Source organism: Zonotrichia albicollis, chromosome 7 (assembly GCF_047830755.1).
Source record: "Zonotrichia albicollis isolate bZonAlb1 chromosome 7, bZonAlb1.hap1, whole genome shotgun sequence".
NCBI lineage: Eukaryota > Metazoa > Chordata > Aves > Passeriformes > Passerellidae > Zonotrichia > Zonotrichia albicollis.
In genome coordinates this window covers 42,979,104-42,998,631 of record NC_133825.1, presented here as the reverse complement: position 1 = coordinate 42,998,631, position 19,528 = coordinate 42,979,104, and the positions used below count along the sequence as shown (strand labels likewise).

Sequence of the window (19,528 nt, the reverse complement as noted above, 5' to 3'; positions counted from 1 at the left end):
TTTCTCCTACTTCTAGTTTCACCATCAGCATTATCAGAGTGGTGAGTCTTACCACTGTCAGCACCTAGGGGGTGTCTCACCCTGATCACACCTGTAAAAGGCTGTTACTTGTAATATGCTGGTAATATATGTTGATATATCTGTAATATAAGCAAGCAGCGGTTTGCTAGAGTTCAGTGTCCCACACTACCACCTACTGTAGAACTTCAGTCTCTATCACAACTAGGAGCTCACACAAGAGATAATCTGTTCTGCTGAGAGATACATACATCAGCTTTTCCTAGTGTGTACAGTGTCTCCAAAATCTTGTGATGTAGCAAATATTCCATGCATGGTCCTGTTTCACCCGATTCCCTCTCATTCTCTTCCTGAACTAGAATATCCAACATCTGTTCCAGGTGAGAGGGAATGTTTGTATCAGTCACAGGAGCTTTGTCATCTAAATAAAAGAAATAGACAATTAAAAACAATTTTTAAATTGTCCTCATATTTAAGCTCAGTTCCAAATTTAAGATTTATAAACACGACATCCATTTAAATATTTAAATTTATATACAGTGCAAGTTTTTAACATGCCTTTAAGAAAACTTTCAGAACTGTATCTGAACATGCACACTGGAATATGAATCAGGCAGGTATCTGACCTTGCAATGGGGAAAAGGCGAAGTGCCAAAATTCAAAACATGCAGTAATTACACAGTCAGAAAAGGAAAATTTCTACTGCCAGAGAGAAGCTAAGGGAGAGAAAGGTACAACTCTCAATCTTCTGTTTAGGATGCACTAGGTCTTGATAACTTCCTCTTTGACCCTTCATACAGTATTCTCAAATCTGGACTCTAACATCAGCTTAATTTGCGGCTGATCAGTTCCTTCATGAACTAGATAACTAAATAAATGGCTTTTCTGTTGACAACAACACAGAAGATTCAAACTCTGTGCTGTCTATTCCCAAAGCTTTTAAATTTCTCTTTTGTACTTTCTGCATTAAAATTGAATTCTGTCAAACTTTTTGAAGGAAAGGGTAAGATGTTCATTTTATTATATTAAAGTCATGAAACTGCAGTGGATTTATGCCACTGGAAGTAGGAGCTGGCATTCACATATTGCAAAACATATCCACACATGAAGATTTTCCTCCTTTATTTTTTTCAGCTGAATGCTACATGAACAACCATCCTAGGGAAATGGTTACTACTGTTGATGCAATAATCTAAAAATAACTTGTCACTTGCATGCAACTGGCAACAAGCTCACACAGGGAAACTGCCATGTCAGAATGATTTTGGTCTCTGCCACAAGCTCCAGTTAGCCTGGAGTGTTTTGCTTGAATTTCCTACACATAATCCTGCTCCTACTGCAGAGGACAGAAATATACTCACTGAGTGGAAACTTCTTTTTCAAAACACTTCTCAAACTCTGGGAGAGAGGTCAGCTTTTATTCTGCACAACGTCATTGCAGGTGTCAGTTTTCCCTGCCAACCTGTCATTTCCACCTTTGGAAACATCACATAGTGTTCCAAAAGACGGGTATTTGCAACCAAGGGTCACGTTGCAGTTTTACAAGTAAATATTGATATAAACAAGATCATCAGACACAAACACAGACTCAAAGCTCTTCCAGCAGAAGGTCAGAACTAATAGGCTTGAGGAAAGCACGGCAACATTCATTTTTAAAACATAACTGTTTCATAACTAGGTCCAAAATTAAAAATTTACAGGCTGCATAATTGTTGGGGGAAAAAACCAAACCAGGGAAGAGTTTTAAAAAAAGCTTCTTCTTAAAAATAGATATAATGATGAAATATGGCAACTACAGCCATATTTCATCATTACATCTATTTTTAAGAAGAGCAGCATAACATCTGAGTAAGGTTTAATAAAACTTGTCGTCTGTGCTATCAAAATACTTTACACTGAGACAAGACACTAAAGTAAAAATAATTAATACTGAGCACATGGAATCCATCTGTGTCTGGTAAAATCTATGACCACAAAATTACTTTTGTTAAAATCTTGTGAAGAAAAAGAAAATCCCTGATGCAAAGCAATGAAAATGTTAACAGCAGGGACTGCATTTCTGCAGCTGTCTGTTTAGATTAAACAGAGTATGTGAAGGCAGAAACTGGGTCAGATGTAAAAAGGTGCAGTTCTCTACATGGCACTCAGGAAACAAGACTACAACCATTTTTCATGCCTACTTCTACAGATGGAAGTACAATATATTTTTAATTACTAGTTATTGCTGGCATTTTGATTAAAGACCTGATTCATATTAGTATTTCTTGATCTTTACTTTTTAAAAACACTGACATTGTGAATTCTGGTTTCCACAATAAAACCACAAACCCAGAGTGCTTTTGTCTTTTACCTGAGGTCTCTATGTAGTAATGGGTGATTGCTTTCCAGTGGTAAACAAAATCTTCTTGTAAAGGAAGGGAAGGCGCGAGCTATGGGGAAAAAAAGACAACAAAAACCAGTTAGAAATGGAATGAACATACTGGCTCAGAGATTAAATTCAGTTTTATCTTATACTTGCAAGCAAAGTGCTGCAAATACTGCTACAATTGTTACTCTCTGCTCTTTTACCTTTAACAAGGACTGTATTCATTATTCATGGCCGAGCCCCATGCCACACTGCCTGCTTGTAAACATCAGTAATAATCTCTGTGATGTCTCTATCGCCAGACAATCTATTTGAAGCAACAAAAGCAGTTGCTCCTACAGCAAAGCAACAATAGAAATGTATGCTTGTATTGTTTAAACCACAATTTTGTCCTGTACGAAAAAATCATGTTCTTTTACATCTGCTCTTGATGTCTTCTTCCTTTCCTGTACACACTGTTCTCTTCTCTCTGTCTGCTCCCTTAAAACTACCAATTAGTTGCTTTATCCAGTTTTTACCATGCCTTTTTTCCTGTTAGCCACAACTTCTTTTAAAAGATCTTTGTGCAGTTTTTAGGTTGTTTTTTTTTTTTTGGCTCATACCCAGAGCTTGGTGAGTTGTTCTTTCTTTCTTTTTTTTTTTTTTTTTTTTAAACAAATATGCTTCTTATTTTATTTCTGCAAGAAAAGGAGGTTTCTTCTTTCCTGGAGGAGTTTGGGATGGCTGGCTGGGTGTGAGCAGCAGCCAGGAATACAAGAAGGAAACACAGCCCCCAGGCAGTCACCATCAGCACTGCTGCTTCCCCAGAGAGACACAGGGGGCCTGTGGCCCTCACACCACAGGCAGCCTGTGACAAAAGGACCACAATCACTTCACCACTCTGCTCTCCAAAGTGAGTGCTGAGCAAGCACTGAATTTGTGCCCCTGAATGTTCTGAGCTGGTAAAATCAGGAATCCTACAGGAAAAACCTCAACCATTCAAAAGGTCACATGAGGATCTGTTATTGAGGCCTAATCCTACTCGCTTGAGGCTTTTTTTTTTTCACCATCAAGTCCTCAAGTCATTCTTTTAAGGGCCGTCCTGAAATAGGGGATTATCACTTCACAGGATGGCAGCGATGAGCCTGTGGGCAAACAGAAAGAATCCCAAGGATAAACTGGTGTGTCTGTTTTGGAAGGGTAAGGAGCTGAACCATCCCGACAGGACATAGAGTCCCGTCCTTGACAGAATCTCAGAGGGGCTGAAGTTGGAAGGGGCCTCTGGAGACCATCCATTTTAGCCTCCCTGCCACAGCACAGTCACCTAGATAGAGCTGGCTGCTCAGGAGCATGTCCAGATGGCTTTTGAATATATCAAAGGATGGAGACGCCACAGCTTGTGCAGGAACCTGTGCCAGGGGTCAGTTAACCTCACAGAGGAAGGTTAACTGAAGGAAGTTTTCTCCCCAGGAGCTGCAGATACCACATTTGAGTCTAATAACTGTGAACTCTTCTAGTGTCTCCCCACAGGGTCTAAAATGTGCTGTGCTGTCTCAGTTCTTGAGCAAACAAGGCCTCAGGGCTCCTATATAGTCTGGTACAATATAGGCTCATATGGTCTTTACTGGCTAGTGTAGGTTTCTTTGAAAAAGCCCTGGATGTTTTCCACATCAGTCTTTTCTTTGCCTTGAATTTAATGACACTTAAATTTATCTTGGTAAACTTGTAAAGCCCAGTATATGACAAATATGCCATGCCAAGATAAATGCAATGCTAATTGCTAATGGCCCTTTGCACACAGGACTTTGGAATGCAAGTCTCTGGAAAAAGAGTGGTGCTTGGCAACTATCTCTGCTCCATCCCGGGTGGAAATGTGCCTTGGAAATGGCAACCCAGAAATCAAAGTGAGTGTTATGCTCTCCCTGACAGGCTGTGCACTCACTGACTTCCATGGCTGGGCACTCAGAGCAGCACATGAGCACAGCAGCTACCACTGAGAATCTGAACACCCCACCCTGCACAAAACCAGCTTATTTGGCGGTGACATTTACTAGATAATTGAAATTCAGAAGAATAACCAAACAAACTGAAGATTGAGCATATGATATCGTGTATCATGCTCTGTATGTCACACTAGCTGCACTTGACGGGTATTTTAAGCAATGTAATGATCATTTCTAGAAAAAAAAAAACTGTATCAAAACCTCAACGCCAGCTGATGAATAACTCAGGGACAACTTTTGAGGAATACAGGCCTCCCAGACCACTCTATTTCCAAAGTAACACATGATAGATAACATTAAAGATTTATCCTTGGCTGATGTGATTTTCCTCTCCACTTCTTCTCGTCTCATCTGCCTCAAGATGAATTTAGTGCCTCTGAGCAGTGCCAGGAAAAGGATTTCACTTCTCAGCACTGTCAATAATTTATCCACCATGGGAGAGAAATGTGGATATAGACATTCTCCCTCCCAACAAATGCCTCTAGGGACTCTTCACAGAGGTGAAAAAATAATTCAGGGACAGGTCCTGCCCTTTCAAATCAAAACACCCAGTGATTTCAGAGCCTTCTCTGATCAGGACTGCAAGCCAGACATAGCAGAGATAACATTAGCATGTTTGTGCACCTGGGCAGTGCAGCCTATTGGGAACACACCATCAGCATTGCCGCCAATGGGAGATGTAACCCCAACAAAATTATTTTGAGGTAGGGGTTTACTGATCAAAAAACCCAACAAAAACCCACAAGAAAACAAGCAAATAAACAAACATAAATAAAGCAAAAAAGACCCCAAGCAATCCTCCGAACTTAGTTATACAGACATGAAAGCAAGGTCAAGACCAAGACCAAAATCCCAGCTCATTTGTATACAAAGCATTAGGAACCTGTAACACTTGGCTGACATGCTTTAACCCTACTAGGACAGGTAGTGCAAGTATGAGGTTATAGTTCCTATTTTAGGATGAATTATTAGCTATCAGCTGAGATGGAATACATGTTACAGCTGCCAGCCTCAATAACCACTTTATGGTGTAAGTACTTGTATGGAGATTCTGAAACAAACCACAATTCCTTGTGAAGGCCATGAATTCCTGCTACTTGTCTAATCTGAAGGAGTTACTTTAAAAATGCAGTTATTTCTCCTCATTATATCAGCTGCCTAGGGCATGGTGCTAATAACACCAAGGTTGTGGGTTTGATCCCAGTATGGGCCATCCATTTAAGAATTGAACTTGATGGTCCCCGTGGGTCCCTTCCAGCACACAATATTCTGTGACTCTGTAATTAATCCTCATGTAATTAAGCATGTTCTTAGTGATTCCTAATCTCAAATGAAGTTCTCCTTTGCTGGGGAAAAACCACAACATGATCTTCAAGCCTGCAGTGTAGATGTTGGTATACAAAACAGCTAAAATTCACTGAGCACCACTGCACTGCAGCCCACTGGAGCAGGCATTGATTAGCAAGATCTTCCATCTGGTGCCCAGCTCCAGCAGTTGGGCTTCCTGAGAGTGAGCTGAACCTAACACATGCTGCCTTATCCTTCTGGTGATAATATGTAACAAATAATCAAAGCCCACTCCTTTCAGGGACAGCGCTGCTCTCAGGAGAGCTACAGATCATCGACCAGATGTACAGTCTGCTCATGACAAAACCTGTCCAAAACACAATTCCACATTGTTTTCCAAAGCATACAGAATTTGTGTTTAGGCAGGAAAAAAATAACATAAAGAGCAAAGAAACTTATGTATATGCACTATTTAACCTCAAATCTTTTGTGCATGTAAAAATCATTGTCACATTTTTCATGTATGCTTTTCAGAAGTGCAATTCAATACTGGAAAGGATGGAAACATCAGAAGCTGGTGATGTGCTTCAATATCTTTAGGGCAAATTCATAAAGGAAAGAGAACACTGTATAAAAAAAATAAACAGGTACTGTCTGGTCAGATGCCAGAGTAAAAAAAAATGAGAGTAGAAAACTGGGTCAAAGAGAAAGGAAGGGGAAGTGCATGCACACTGCCCTGACTGACACAGTCACTTGATGTTTTTCTTCACTCTTACTACTGTACCAGAGTGAATGATCTGAGAGAACATGTGAAAAAGGAATAATGCTTCAAGGTTTACTTGATCTTCAGTTGATGAATGCACAGAGTTTATAATGGCCACTGCTCTCACATATAAAATTAAGACTGAACATGCTTGCAAGTCATGCATTAAATTTTGTCATCTAATTTGTTAATAGCAGCACAACATTAAAACAACAAGTAATGTAAGGTCATTACATCCAATAAAGCGGGTTCAAGAGGAATAAATTCTGTTCTAATCAGTTATGCAGGTCATGATTTTGGAGCACTGCCTGCACCAAGTGACTTGGTTTCTTTCAAAGCTGAGTTTTGCTTCAGAAGCCACTTGAAGGTATGGTAATGCACCAGTGTCAGAGACACAGTGAAACAACAGGCTGGTAGAGAGAATCTGCAGCAGACACCAAAATCTTCATTCATTCCACTGCATGGTACAAAACATATTCCTGTTTGACAGCAAATTGCAAAATTCAAGCCAACCAAAATTATATTTTTCCTGCAAGATACACAGCTCAAGAACAAGCCTTGGACTGACTATTGAGGTGAAACATCCAAAAGCCCAAATCAAACACAAATGGAAGTCCTTTGAACACTGAGTGGCCACTTCACAGACAAGCTATTTTGTCTAGGGAAACATGAGTGAAAAGCACAAGATAAGAGCAAAATAAGTCTAACTTGCTGCTCTGTTATTGTATACTACATTCTGTTGTTGCTGACAATGTAGTGCTCATGGACAGCCCTTTGGGATGAAAGGATATCAGAAATGCATAGCAAAGAGAAAACATCTTGAGGACAAGCCATATATAAACTGTCACAGATTTAATAATATGAACCCCATGAAGCAACAGCATTTGTATTCTGCCCTGAAGTAACAGAACAAATTCAGCAGTCCTATCCACCATTCTCACTAACACATCCAACTGAATTTAAGGATGCTCTGTTGGCAGGGTAACACAGTGGTGCTTGCTCATCTGGATGCTGCAGACAAATCCAAAAAGCGAAAATTATCTAAAATATAGGCAGAAATGACATTAGATAAGAGGTGGCAAAAAACTAGAATCCAATGGTAATCAAAATCAGGAATATGGTTTCAAACACTTGGGCAATTTAGTCAGAAAAGACTGAAAGTTTTGAGTTATTCAAGAAGAATCACCAGATCATAAACAGGTCTGGGTTTGAAAGGGACCTTAAAAGACCACCTAGCTCCAACCCCACTGCCATGGGGTTTTCTACTACATTTCTACATTTGGCCATGTTGTCTTAAGCCCCATCCAGGCTAATCTTGAACACCACCACAAATCTCTGGGGAAAAAGCCTTGGTAAGGAAAAAACCTTATAAAAAGCAACTGATCCCTTATGCTTGCCTCAAGCACAGTCCAGTCACAAGGGCAGTCAGTCCAAGAGTGATACACTGACAAGTCAAAGGCAAATACTGCCATGTCTATCAGACTGCCAACCTTTGGAGCTCCTGTCAGAGGTCAGAGGTATGGCACACTGAGGGTAAGATAACAACGATTATCTAGGAGCACAGGAACCCTTACAGTTTAAATGCACTCTCTGAAGCCTGCAGGCCTGGGGGCCCTGAGGCAGGGCAGGAGCATTACAGAAGTGATGTGCAGGAGAAAGGACAGGGCAGAAGGGCTACCCAGACCTTTCTGATTTAAGGAAGTCCCACCCATGAAAGCTAAACCCAGGCTCTTAAAGTGTATTCAAGTGTCCAGCTCAGCTGAAAACTCTACAGTTGCAACTCTACCTACTCTGGGGTAGGCGCCCAAAACTTTTGAGAACTGATACCTTAATTACTAGTTCTGTTGCTGATATTCAGGGTTAAGAATCCAATTGAGGCTGCCTACGTTACACTTGCTCCCTAGCAAAAACAGCAAGGAAAAAATGATGCTCCAAATTCTCTTGGTTCTGAAAACAGGCAGGAACAAAGTGGACTGAGCTAATGTTTAGTATTTACAACAGTTGTTGTAAACAACTTCCCCACAGCAAAGCTAAGCAGACCACACCTTATTACCACAGGGAGAATGAAACAACTTAAAGCCACATACAGCCACCAAAGTGGTGAAAAATTTCTATTTCTCAGTTCTGTCTTTGTATTAGTGGGTCAAACTTATAAAGAAACACTCTTAGTCTCTTGCTGCTTTTGCAATTCCATGTTTCATTCCTGGTACTTGTCACAATCCTGTAAATGCATTAGTGCAGGATTTATCAGGAGATCCACCAGGGTGGTGGTAGCAGGATGAGGCAATTCTAAAAGGGACACCAGAGTTGAGCAAGGACAAACAGCACGTTGTTGGACAGCACTCCAACAACGGATAGCAAATGATGGTATCAATAACAAATGGATATCAGTATGGATATCAGATGGTATCAGTAACAAATGGATAGCAAAATGATGGTATCAATATACTTCTGTATTTTCATTTGGATTTTTTTACACTCAAAAAGGAGTGTCTAGTCCCTACTATCTCTACTCTTCTCCTGTTCCATTCAGCCCATTTGTTTTTCCTATTTTTTACTGGATCTCAACTAAATGCAGCTCTTTTTGTTCATTTTCTGCACACATCAATAACGTAACACTCTCCTAATAATAACTTCCGTTAGATCTCTTGAATTGGTAGGCCTAAAAGAATACCTTCTCCTCCACTCCTGCACCTCTCAGTCATCTACTCTTCTTTCTGTTATTCAAAATGCGGCACAGCTCACCACAACAAACTTTCTTTAGTCAGGCAGGCACTAATTTCTGTTTCCTCTCCAATGAAAGCACTGTCTATTGAAGGCATTCATGTGGTCTGAATGTTTTCAAGTAAAACGTTTAATCATTATTTAAAACATTTCCTTCCAAATGCCACTACACCATTAAAAAAGCAAACTAGGAACCTGCAATTAATGAATACATGCTTGAGTTTTAAACCTGAATACTCCTGCAGAACTACAGGCTCATATAAAGACAGGCATATGCTCAAGTGCAGCATCGAAGCATACATTAATGTACAAAGGCTGCCCCTCAGATGAGGCAGGATTTGGCATGCAGGCTCTTATTTCAATTACTTGGATTTGGCCTGCAGGCTCTTTTTTCAACCATTTTAACATTTCTTTCTTCAACACATTCCACCCTCACTTCAGTACCTCCCTGTCGATTTTTATCATCTCTTCACACTCAAGTCTGGGTGTGCTGGTTTACTGGGAGAGGCGCTGAAAGGCAGGGAATTACCACCAAGACCCCACCTCAGTGAAAAGCAGAAATAAATGGTGTGTCCAGGCAGTGCCGAACGCGGCCTTCAGCAATGGCAGCTCCCGAACAGGCCCCGTTTCCTCAGCCCAGGGAACCTCGCTGCACACACAGCCCCGCGTCTCCGGCAAACCTGACCCCCAGGCACAAATACAAAATAAACTAGGGAGGGAAAGCGGCGCTTTGAAACTGACAACATCCTACAAAAGCACCGGTGACGGCGACTATTGTCTGCCGGTCACGACGTGATGGAAACGCCGGGGAGTTTCCTGATTCCTCTCCTTTATTGTCTGTCTCGCTGAAAGAGCCGGGCAACGGCCGGGTGAGGGCCGGGTCAGGGCTGCCCTCAGGCCCGGCGTGCGGCACCGCGGCCGGCAGTGCCCGGCGGTGACAGCCGGAGGCTGTGCCGGGGCCGCCCGGGCTGCAGCCGCTCCCTCCTCCCCCGGCACCCCCGGCTCTCCAGGGCCGAGCTGGGGCGATTCCTTCCCTTCCCGTGCTCCCTCCGGGGCCCGCCGGGGCAGCTCGGCCTCCGCCTCCTCAGCCTGCGGGAGAGCCGAGCCAGGAGCGGATGCTCGCCCTGCGGGGCCCCGCCGGCAGCAGCGCCGGGGGGCAGCGGGGAAGGGGCGCCGGGCCCGGTCCGAGCTCCCGGCTCGCGTTCGGTGCTAGGCCCCGATCGCATCCCCGGCGTGGCGTGGCCGGGCCCGCCGGCGGCCTTACCGCCTCCACGGCGTGCTGCAGGATGGAGGTGAACTTGGAGAACATCCTGTCCCGCGACTGCAGCAGCCGCTGCCGGGAGGACCTCGAGAGCTCCTCGATCCGCCGCCGCCGCCGCTCCAGGGTGAGGGCTGCATGCGGGGGCCTGGCCGCGGGGATCGGGCGGGCGGGCGCCGGCGCTGCCTCTCGCTCCCCGGCGGACACCGTGGCACTGACACCGCCGGCTGCGCGGCGGCGGCTGCCGAGGCTCCGGGTGTCCTGCAGGGGCCGCCACCCCCGTACGCCGCTCGGCCCGGCTCTGCCCGCCCCGCTCTGCTCCGCCCGGCCCCGGGCGCTGCCAGCCGGGAGCGCCGCGTTCCGGCCCGGCCGGGCCGCTTGTGCCGACCCGGGCTGCGGACGGCGCGGGGCGCGGGCAAGGCGCGACAGTGCCGGGCTGCGAGCGGGCCGCTGCCGGGCCCCGAGCTAGCTCCGCTTCTACGGGCAACTCCGGGCAGAGAAATGAATCAGTCACAGAATCACTTGGATTGGAAAGACCTCTGAGATCATCGAGTCCAACCTTCGACCTTACACCACCGCGTCACCAGACCATGACACTGAGTACCATGTCCGGTTTTTCCTTAAACACCTCCAGGGTGCTGAGTCCATCACCTCTCTGGGCAGTCCATTCCAATGTCTTATCACCCTCTGTGTGAAGAAATTCTTCCTAATGGCTAACCCAAACCTCCCCTGTCACAGCTCAAAACTGTGTCGTCTTCTGCTGCTGGTTGCCTGGGAGCAGAGTCTGAGCCCCACCTGGCTACAACCTTCTGCCAGGGAACTAGAGAGAATGATAAAGTCCTCCATGAACCTCCTTTTCTCCAGGCTAAACAGCCCCTGTGCCCTCAGCCACTCCTCACAGGACACGCACTCCAGACCCTTCCCCAGTTTCTTTGCCCTTCTCTGGACTAATTCCAGCACTCAATGTCCTTCCTGAACTGAGGAGCCCAGAACTGGACACAGCACTTGAGCGTGGCCTCAGTAGTACTCAGTGTAGAAGGACAATCACTTCCCTGATCCTGCTGGCCACACTATTCCTGAGAGAGGCCAGGATGCCACTGGCCTTCCTGCCCACCTGGGCACACACTGTCTGGGGTGAGGGGAAGGGGTGCCCACCTCCACAGTCCCTGTGCCCAAGGCTGCCATCAGACTTCACAAAGGTCTCTGGAGTCCCTCAGAATCATGAGGGTGGGGAGACGGGCTGCCTCCACCCTCCTCCTGGCATGGCATGGATATGGAGCAACCCTGGCATGTATGGCAAAGGGACCCAGCTTGCTGTCTTCTGAGACATTTTGGGTCTGCCCCCATCCAAAGGGATGATGAGATCCTCAAGGATCACAAAGCAGTGTGAGAGTGATGAGCTCAGAAAGTCAGTGACAAGCTGTGGAATCACCATCCCTGAAAGTGTGCAGAAAATGAGTGGATGTGGCACTTTGGTTTAGTAATTATGGTGGCATTAGGTCAAAGCTTGGACATGACAATCTGGGAGGTCATTGCCAAACGTAAATGATCCTGTCTGGTTCCTGCTGGATGAGAGGCTGGTGATGGGGGTGGCATGGTCCTTGCAGGGTACCACAAATGAGAGGACTTGTGGCAATGTGCACATTGTTCATTTCACTGTTTGTTTGTTGGGGTTTTTCCCACACAGAGAGAAGGAGACAAAGAGGGCTTTATTTCACCTCCGAATCAAATACTTCAGAGAAAAAGACCATCCCTCCCATTTTGTGGTGCCACAGGAAAAGCAGAGGTAAAGTGGGGTGAGCAGAAGTTACAGATGTAGCTGGCAATCAATTTGATGTTTTGGGAAAATGTTTGGACACTGGGCAAATTGACATAGGAGAACAGGATTGTTTTGGCAATGGGTAGCAGGGTGAAATGTTGGGAAGGTGATAGATCAGTATGGGAAAGGGAGGAAATCCTGTAGTACCAAATGAAGGAAAGCTTCTGCATTAATTTTTGGACAGGAATGAACACCAGCTTCCTCATATGCTAGGAGCATGCAGAGAGAGATGAATCAAAAGACAGGACAAAACTACTATTTAACTGTTCTTTAAATTGTGTCATCTGGGTAGTCTTACTGATGATATTGTGATGAAGTCTTGCTAATGATTCTGCTGTACTGATTGCTATTACTACCCCTGTGCTTTGCAGGCATGGAGAGCTGCAGCCCAAATACTCTATGGAAGTACATTCTAATTGTATGTGGACACCTTTATTGCAGCTGTTAAAGAGCAGAGCTGTTTCCTTCTCAAAATCCAGGAGTCCCAGTATGTCAATATCAATTTAAAAGGTAATTATGTTGGGTTTTTTAAAATCTATTTGTCAACTTATATTCAATAGATGTTTGTAAGAAATGTAAATTTCCTATGTGGGTAGCCATATGATGAAACATCTCTGTGTTTAGGTGATTATTATCTGGACAAGTGCTGCATTTGGAAGGTGCCTGCATATCTGTGCCTAAGAGAATGTGGTCATTTAAGGTGCTTTTGCAATCTGTTTTTTCCTGCAGAAATGTCTTTTAAATGTGCTTGGGCTGTCTCATCTCCAAGCAGCAGAATGAATAAAGAAACAGTAAGATATCATAAAGATATAAAAGGAGACAGTTTTATCACTGTGAGAGTATTCCTAATCGTACTTAACAATTTATGAAATCATAAATCACAGAATCACAGATGGTGAGGTAAAACTTTGTAATGCTTGAGGGCCTCTTATTATTTCAAGAATGACTAATGTATATAAACGCATTATTATTTAAACAGAACAGTTCATTGTGGTTGAAATTAAGATTTTGGTTGTAAAAGTGACTTCTTATTACGATTTCTCAATGTGAAATGCCTTGCAGTAAAGGAAAAAAAAAAGAAAATATTACATGTAAATTACATTTCCTAAGCCTATTAAACAAATTGAATCTCTGCATATAACCCTGCATTTACCAACCAGTAGATTGGGCCTGAATTCGTAGCCATAGTGCAAAATCCAGTCTTTGGTGCTTATATGTCTTGCAAATGATAGATTTTTTTTGAGTGATCTTTTAAAGAAGTCTCTAATTTCTCAACCATATGTATGTATTTCTCACTGCTGGGAATATTGGATAAATACTGGCAACCAATAGTAATGAAATCACTGGAAACTAATGGAAGAATTATTTCACCAGTGTCAGTGCAGAAGAACTCAGCTGAGGTTACATTTTGTTTCTTGTTCTCATTTGTGAGGATTCAGTCAGAGATGCTGCAGTTATGGATGGGCTACCAATGTCATGTCAAGTGCAACAATTCATCTTCACCTGCTCATGCTTGATGTTGTTTCCACTGAAATAAACACAAGTGTTACTACCTATTTTAGTACCCTTGAGAGCACAGTTCTGCTGGCTTGGGGTTGGTTTTTTTGGTTTGTTTTTTTTTTTTGGGCAAGGTAGTTCTTTTTTGAAAAGTATATGCAGTGAGTTAGTGTTTTGCTTGAATGTGAGAAGTGAAAGTGTGAAAGGCTGTTCTAATTGATAGAGCTTTTGGGAACTTTCTCCTTTCTTACAAATTAATGAAATTGTCTAGATTAAATCAATTTAGATGGTGTGTGACAGTGAGATAATGTGCTGGCCTTTTTATCTGAAAATCTCTCTGCTATTTGGATTGATGGCACCAGGCCAGTGTCTAATGGATGCATTTGTCTGCATTACAGAAGAAGTTCCTGCAGTCTGGACTTTTGCTTCATAGAGCCTGAAGATTTGTTGAAATTTTTTTACCCTAGACGAAAATTTTCCTATTAGTGCTATGCCAAATACCTGTTGATATTCTTTGCAGGATTTTATTGTGTTTGTAATAATCAGATTGACATCTATGTTTTCAGTGACTACTGGGATGAAATAAAGAATGAAGTTTTAGTGATTCAGCATGGTCTTTGCTTTTGAGGAGGGCTAAGGAGATATTTACCATCATTTTCAACTGTTTCTGATGCTGGGCTTTACTACAGAAAGGATGCTGCACATCCACACTGAAGAGCAGGCAGTGGAATTGAAGTAATTTTCTGTCAGGAATTTTCTGGTTCTGTGCTCTCAGCTGTGTGGATCACCTCCCTCCTTGCTGATTCGCTAGCAGCTCCCTGTAATCAGCTCATGCAGTATTTCATAAATCCCATTTTCAGGCATTTCCTGGCCTGTGAATTCTGTTCCATATCTGCCCATCTGCTCTTTCTGTGGGGACATTAATTTTTCTTCTGCTGGGTTACAAACTTCCCAGTTGTTCATCTATTGTCTGAGTGCTTACCTGTCACATCTGCAAGAGCCTCCTGACACCAGCACTCATTGCTACCATGGACGACACAACACTGGGCAAATATTGCAAATATTGCCTGCCCTGCAGCTATTCCTTGTTTGTGCTTCAGTTACTCTGTACCACCCTGCTCTACCTTATGTAATGCTTGTAAAGGAGACCACTAGGAGGTCAGAAATACATGTTGTCAGTAAAATGAGACATTTCTTTTCAAATCACATCATGTTTTCCTCAAATATTTCTATTCCACTGGAAGCATTAAAATCCAGGCTTTCCTCTGTAAGTAAATATATGGATGTTCTGCCATACAGTATCTGCAAGTGCTAGCATATCATAAATTATTGAAAGCAGATAAAATACCCTCAGATGTGATCGGTTAGAGTTTAGCCAATTTCACTGCAGGCTGGCAGGAGCACAAGGATACTTTTTCTTGTGGTAGCCAAAGCAAGGAGATTAAAGATAAACTACTCAGTTTATGTTATATTGCAGCTGTAATGAATGCAAGGGTCTGAATATGGTATAAATAAACATAAAACTGGATTTTGCCCTAAAATACTGGGGGAAAAAAAATTGAGTAGTCTACCTGATATAAATTGCTTCCCTCAATCTTTCATCTGAGTACTTGCAGAGAGAGAAGTCTGGAAGCCAGAATCTGTGTGTGTTTTGGGGCAGAATTTAGGTGCTTAGCCTTGACCCTACTAAGAGATTTCGGAGTCATTTTCAGATCAGCTCTGACTGCATTGTTTGTTTTTTAATGCATAATAAGATTTCATCATTACTTACATCTTTGGATTAAGGACTATAATCTGTTGATCCCTAAAATTTCATCAGATAATCTGTTTAATCATAAGCAAAAGCTGATCTTGATAGTCCATATGAGTTATGCAAATTAAGGTTTTTGTCATACTTTAAATTCGCATATCTTTGTCCTGAGGTATAATTGAAATCTCTCATGGAGCCTGACATTAAATGTTGGCACCGTAAGACATCTTAATTTTGAAGCAAGTGTCTGAAATATTTATGATCCACTCGGTAGTGGCTTCGTGATTAATTTTAAATTATTGATTGTCAGTTGTGGGTTTCTCTGGGTCTGAATTGAAGGCACTTGAGACAGTGGTTCATGTTCAGACTCAGGTGTTTATTATTTCTTATCAGTAAAACAGTCTCACTACTGTGAGTTAGCAGCTTTTCTTTAGGAGGCACAAAATGGCCAACAATCTCTTGTTACAAGGTCTTTTAAGACGGAACTATCCATTTAAGAGCTGACACCTAGATTATTTTTCCTTTTAACCCAATAACTGATCCCAAAGAGCCCACAATGAGATTTTTCTGCCCAATTACAAAATGCCACCCAAACCCATGAAGAAGGAAGGAGCATGAAGAAGAAACTCAGGATGACACCCTGTGTCCTTCATCTCCCTTCCATCCACAACATACTAAAAATCCCAAAACCTCAATTCCTCACCAGGTGATACACCTACACTGCTCCCTATAATCTATTGCACACTTTTGTGGGTTCTAGTCTAGAAATCTAGGAAACTTTCTCCATGAATGGTGATCAAAGTCAGTGCTCCCCTGGGGGATCAGGGCACCCTAGAGCAGACAGAGAAACATTCCCGGTGCTCTGGGTTTCCACAATTGATAGCACAATCACCTCGGCAGGTAAACTAGTGCCACAAACTCTAGTGCCACAAGGCGCTCCATCGCTCCCTGTGCATGGAGTTTGATGGGACAATTCCAGCGCTGTTCCCAGCTGTGGCAGCGGGAAGAGGCCGCTGCCTCCGCCAGTCCCAGCTTTCGGCAGCAGAGGGCGCAGCGGACCGGTCTTCACTCCCGCGACAGTAAGAGGTTTCAGCGCGAACCCCTCGCAGTAATTTTTTCGCGAAAAAATATCCCTGTGTATCCCGTATAGAAGGAATTGGTTTGCCAGCCAGTAATGTTATCTCTGGGCTTAACTGCTGCGTATTACTTGGCCTGCACATCTTTGGTTGCTACACCTGACAGCCCATTGTCTTAGCAGCTCACTTGTCCTCAGATGATGTTATTTGAAGCTACAGGGCTGTTTGAGTTTACAAAGACATTGGCTACCCCCTGGGGCTCTCACATCCCACGTGATATTTGTGTCATCTTTATTAGAACTAAACCTCAAGGAATTTAAAATGGGTCCTGTATTTAAAGACTGGCCCTTCTTGACAGCCAGCTGAATTATCCTCTGGTACTCAGAGGGGAGAGTGACTATGAATATCACTGTTGCATTATTTTACCTGTGGGTGAGGGTAGAGGGAGAACCTGAACAGTTCCTGGTAGAATTTCATGTTCAGAAGCTACACTCTGAGCCGAACTCAATTTTCAGAAAAAGTCTGTGCAGCTCAATCCTTTGTAATTTCTTTCTGAGTCATCAGCCCTGTAGGAATAAGTGTCTGTACTTGGATGAAGCCTTTAAGGAACTGAGCTGGAGGCACCACTGACAATGAGCAAAGAAAATGAAGTCTGTAGCAGACCCAGCATCATGCAGGAATATTTCTGTTGCTCATCCCTGTTCTCTTGCCTCAGGCTGCTTTGGACTAGTTTGACATTCAGGCCTCGTGTTGTGAAATGCTGAAGTCAGCAGACCTGTGTCTGCAATACAGCTAATATAAAGGAACCTGTTCCTGATTAGATCTTGGAGTGGTGCTGTAATCCACTGTACTTGAATCCTGCCTGGCAGCTTATGTGCCAGGTGAAGTATTTCCAGGCATTTAGCTTCTCTGGTTTTATGCTCACAAGCTGTTATCCTCTGGGTCTCCCAGGAAGTCCCAGGTGGTGTAGATTGAGCTGTTATTTGTACCTGGAGTGCTGACTGCTGCATCAGACACCTGCAGTCTGCATTTCCTTCTCCCTCTGCAGCAGCAGCAGTCAGGCAGCAGAGAGCCAATTGCTATATTGGCATTACATGTACATCATAAATCAAAATTCTGTGTTCAGATGTCGAAATCCTGTACTCACAATAACCAGTTTCTGTGGTGTTGCAAAACAATTTGTCCGAGATCCAGATCCCAGCCCGCAGAGGGCAGCCTGACCCCGTGTTTTACTCCAGTGATGGGCTGAACTGGGGAATTCAGTCATCTGCTGGCATCTCCACGGTGTGACTTGCTGTGGAATAAACAACTGAATGTTGTGGAGAATTGGCATCAGCTTTAAGCTCAAACAGATTCAAAAGTGAACTAAAAAAAAAAGGCATGACTGAATTAAACCTTCTGGTTTGGGGGTTTTTTTTAACACATTGAAAGAAAAATACTGCATGAGAAAACTCATCTAGATCTGAGCTTTAAATATATTACATGTATAACAGATAGATTTATTGGTATGTGTCAAAGAAAATACCAGAAAATACCCAGAACCTCTGTACATGAACATATTGGGCAAGACTAACAGGAAAAATGTTAGGGTTTTTTTTCCAAATATTTCAGGAATCTTTCAGGATTTGAGTCTACTGTTGCCATGACTCTAGGACTGTGCTTTTGGCTGGTTCTTTCCCAAGTGTGTCCTGAGTCCTTGCGAAGCAGCCATCACAATTTCCAGGAGATTTTTGTTGAAGAGGGTGTGTCTACATGCAGGCATTTGCCTTGGCCATAAAACTGATCAGTGCCAGGTCAGGTACCAGGGGCTGATATCTTGACTTAGTATGACAAGGAACAAGGCATTCAGTTCCTGAAAAAGAGCCAGTACTTTGTGCTCTCAAATCAAATTGCATCCACCAGCTAATTAAGGAATGATCTTGATATGCTCTGAAGGGAAGCCTGTCCAATTCTATACTTCTCAGCCAGAGGGCCCTGCAGCACAGAGCTCAGGATAGAAAATACGTATAAAGAAAATAGCATGTGAGAAATTAAGACAGTGATGTGTGAATTCCAGGAGTACAGGGAGAAACCTAAGCATCTCTTATGATCAGACACCAAATTACACACTGAGGTGCTTTCATGATGATTTAGATAATTAATTTTTCTTAGCCCCAGACTTTCTACCCCACACAAGCCTGGCTGTTCACAGCAGAATGTAATGTATACATGTCTCAGAGTTTGGCTCATTGTAATTGCAACCAAAGGTGTATTTTCCCTCTGATTCACCAAACTTTCCTGTGTAATAGCAGTGCTGAGAGATTTTGACTTTAACTTATTTAGAATAGTCTTTGCTACTCATTCCATGTTATTCATAACCATCTTTGCTAAAGTGAACTTTGACCAAGGAAATGCCTGCCGTGTTTTACTAAATAATTACTCTATGGAGTACAAAAATTACTCTATGGAAAAACACACATTTAACAAATTCTAACTGCATAATTTAATTCAGCTTGGCCACAGCAAATTCTTTAGGGTAAAGGGTGAAGCAGGGCACATAGTGAGATAATGCCCTTACTTGATGTAGGTCTGGAAAGCATATAAATAGCAGCAAAGGCAGTTTGTGGGATTGTCTGTGTCTCTCCTGGATGCCACCACTGAGGCAGGTGCTCCATCACAGAAGGCCACTTTGGTCAGGCAGGACCTGCCCTTGGTGAAGATGTGCTGTCACTCTGGAATCACCTCCCTGTTCTCCCCGGGCCTTGGCAGAGCTGCTGGGAGGATCTGCTCCCAGGCACAGAGGGGAGGCTGGTGGCTCAGTGGTTCCCAGGCTCCTCATTTCTAGAATTTGTAAAAATAGGAGCGATGTTTCCCTTTCTCCAGTCACCAGGGACTTCACTAGACTTCCATGACTTTTCCAATATCATGGAGAGTGGCCTGGCAACTACATCAGCCAATTCCCTCAGGACTCTGGGATGCATCTCATCATCTCAATAGACTTGTGCTCACA

The 19,528-nt window shown here is 43.3% G+C and overlaps 2 protein-coding genes across 4 annotated transcripts in view; one reads left to right on the top strand and one right to left on the bottom strand.

The window, feature by feature from the left end:
- The window catches only part of FHIP2A (FHF complex subunit HOOK interacting protein 2A), a 30,316-nt gene extending 19,776 nt beyond the window's left edge, over positions 1 to 10,540 (bottom strand). For both annotated transcript variants that reach the window (XM_074545268.1, XM_005481080.4), the window contains exons 1-3: positions 10,404 to 10,540; positions 2,369 to 2,447; positions 270 to 439 (exon numbers count right to left, since the gene is read on the bottom strand). In XM_074545268.1, the coding sequence (XP_074401369.1) occupies positions 270 to 439; positions 2,369 to 2,447; positions 10,404 to 10,448 (294 nt within the window). In that variant the 5' untranslated portion in view covers positions 10,449 to 10,540. The remainder of the gene's footprint in view (positions 1 to 269; positions 440 to 2,368; positions 2,448 to 10,403) is intronic.
- On the top strand, positions 9,694 to 14,321 carry LOC141729705 (uncharacterized). Of its 2 annotated transcripts, none has more exons than XM_074545279.1 (3): positions 9,694 to 12,183; positions 12,588 to 12,726; positions 14,115 to 14,321. In XM_074545279.1, the coding sequence occupies exon 1, from the start codon at positions 10,255 to 10,257 to the stop codon at positions 10,864 to 10,866; it is 612 nt and encodes a 203-aa protein (XP_074401380.1). In that variant the 5' UTR covers positions 9,694 to 10,254; the 3' UTR covers positions 10,867 to 12,183; positions 12,588 to 12,726; positions 14,115 to 14,321. The 2 variants fall into 2 exon arrangements, with proteins under 2 accessions (XP_074401380.1, XP_074401378.1); XM_074545277.1 differs by having other exon boundaries at positions 14,112 to 14,321.
- Positions 14,322 to 19,528: the final 5,207 nt, after the last annotated feature.

Coding starts and splice junctions, on each gene's coding strand:
- LOC141729705 (XM_074545279.1), top strand. CDS start 10,255: ATGCTCGCCCTGCGGGGCCCCGCCGGCAGCAGCGCCGGGGGGCAGCGG.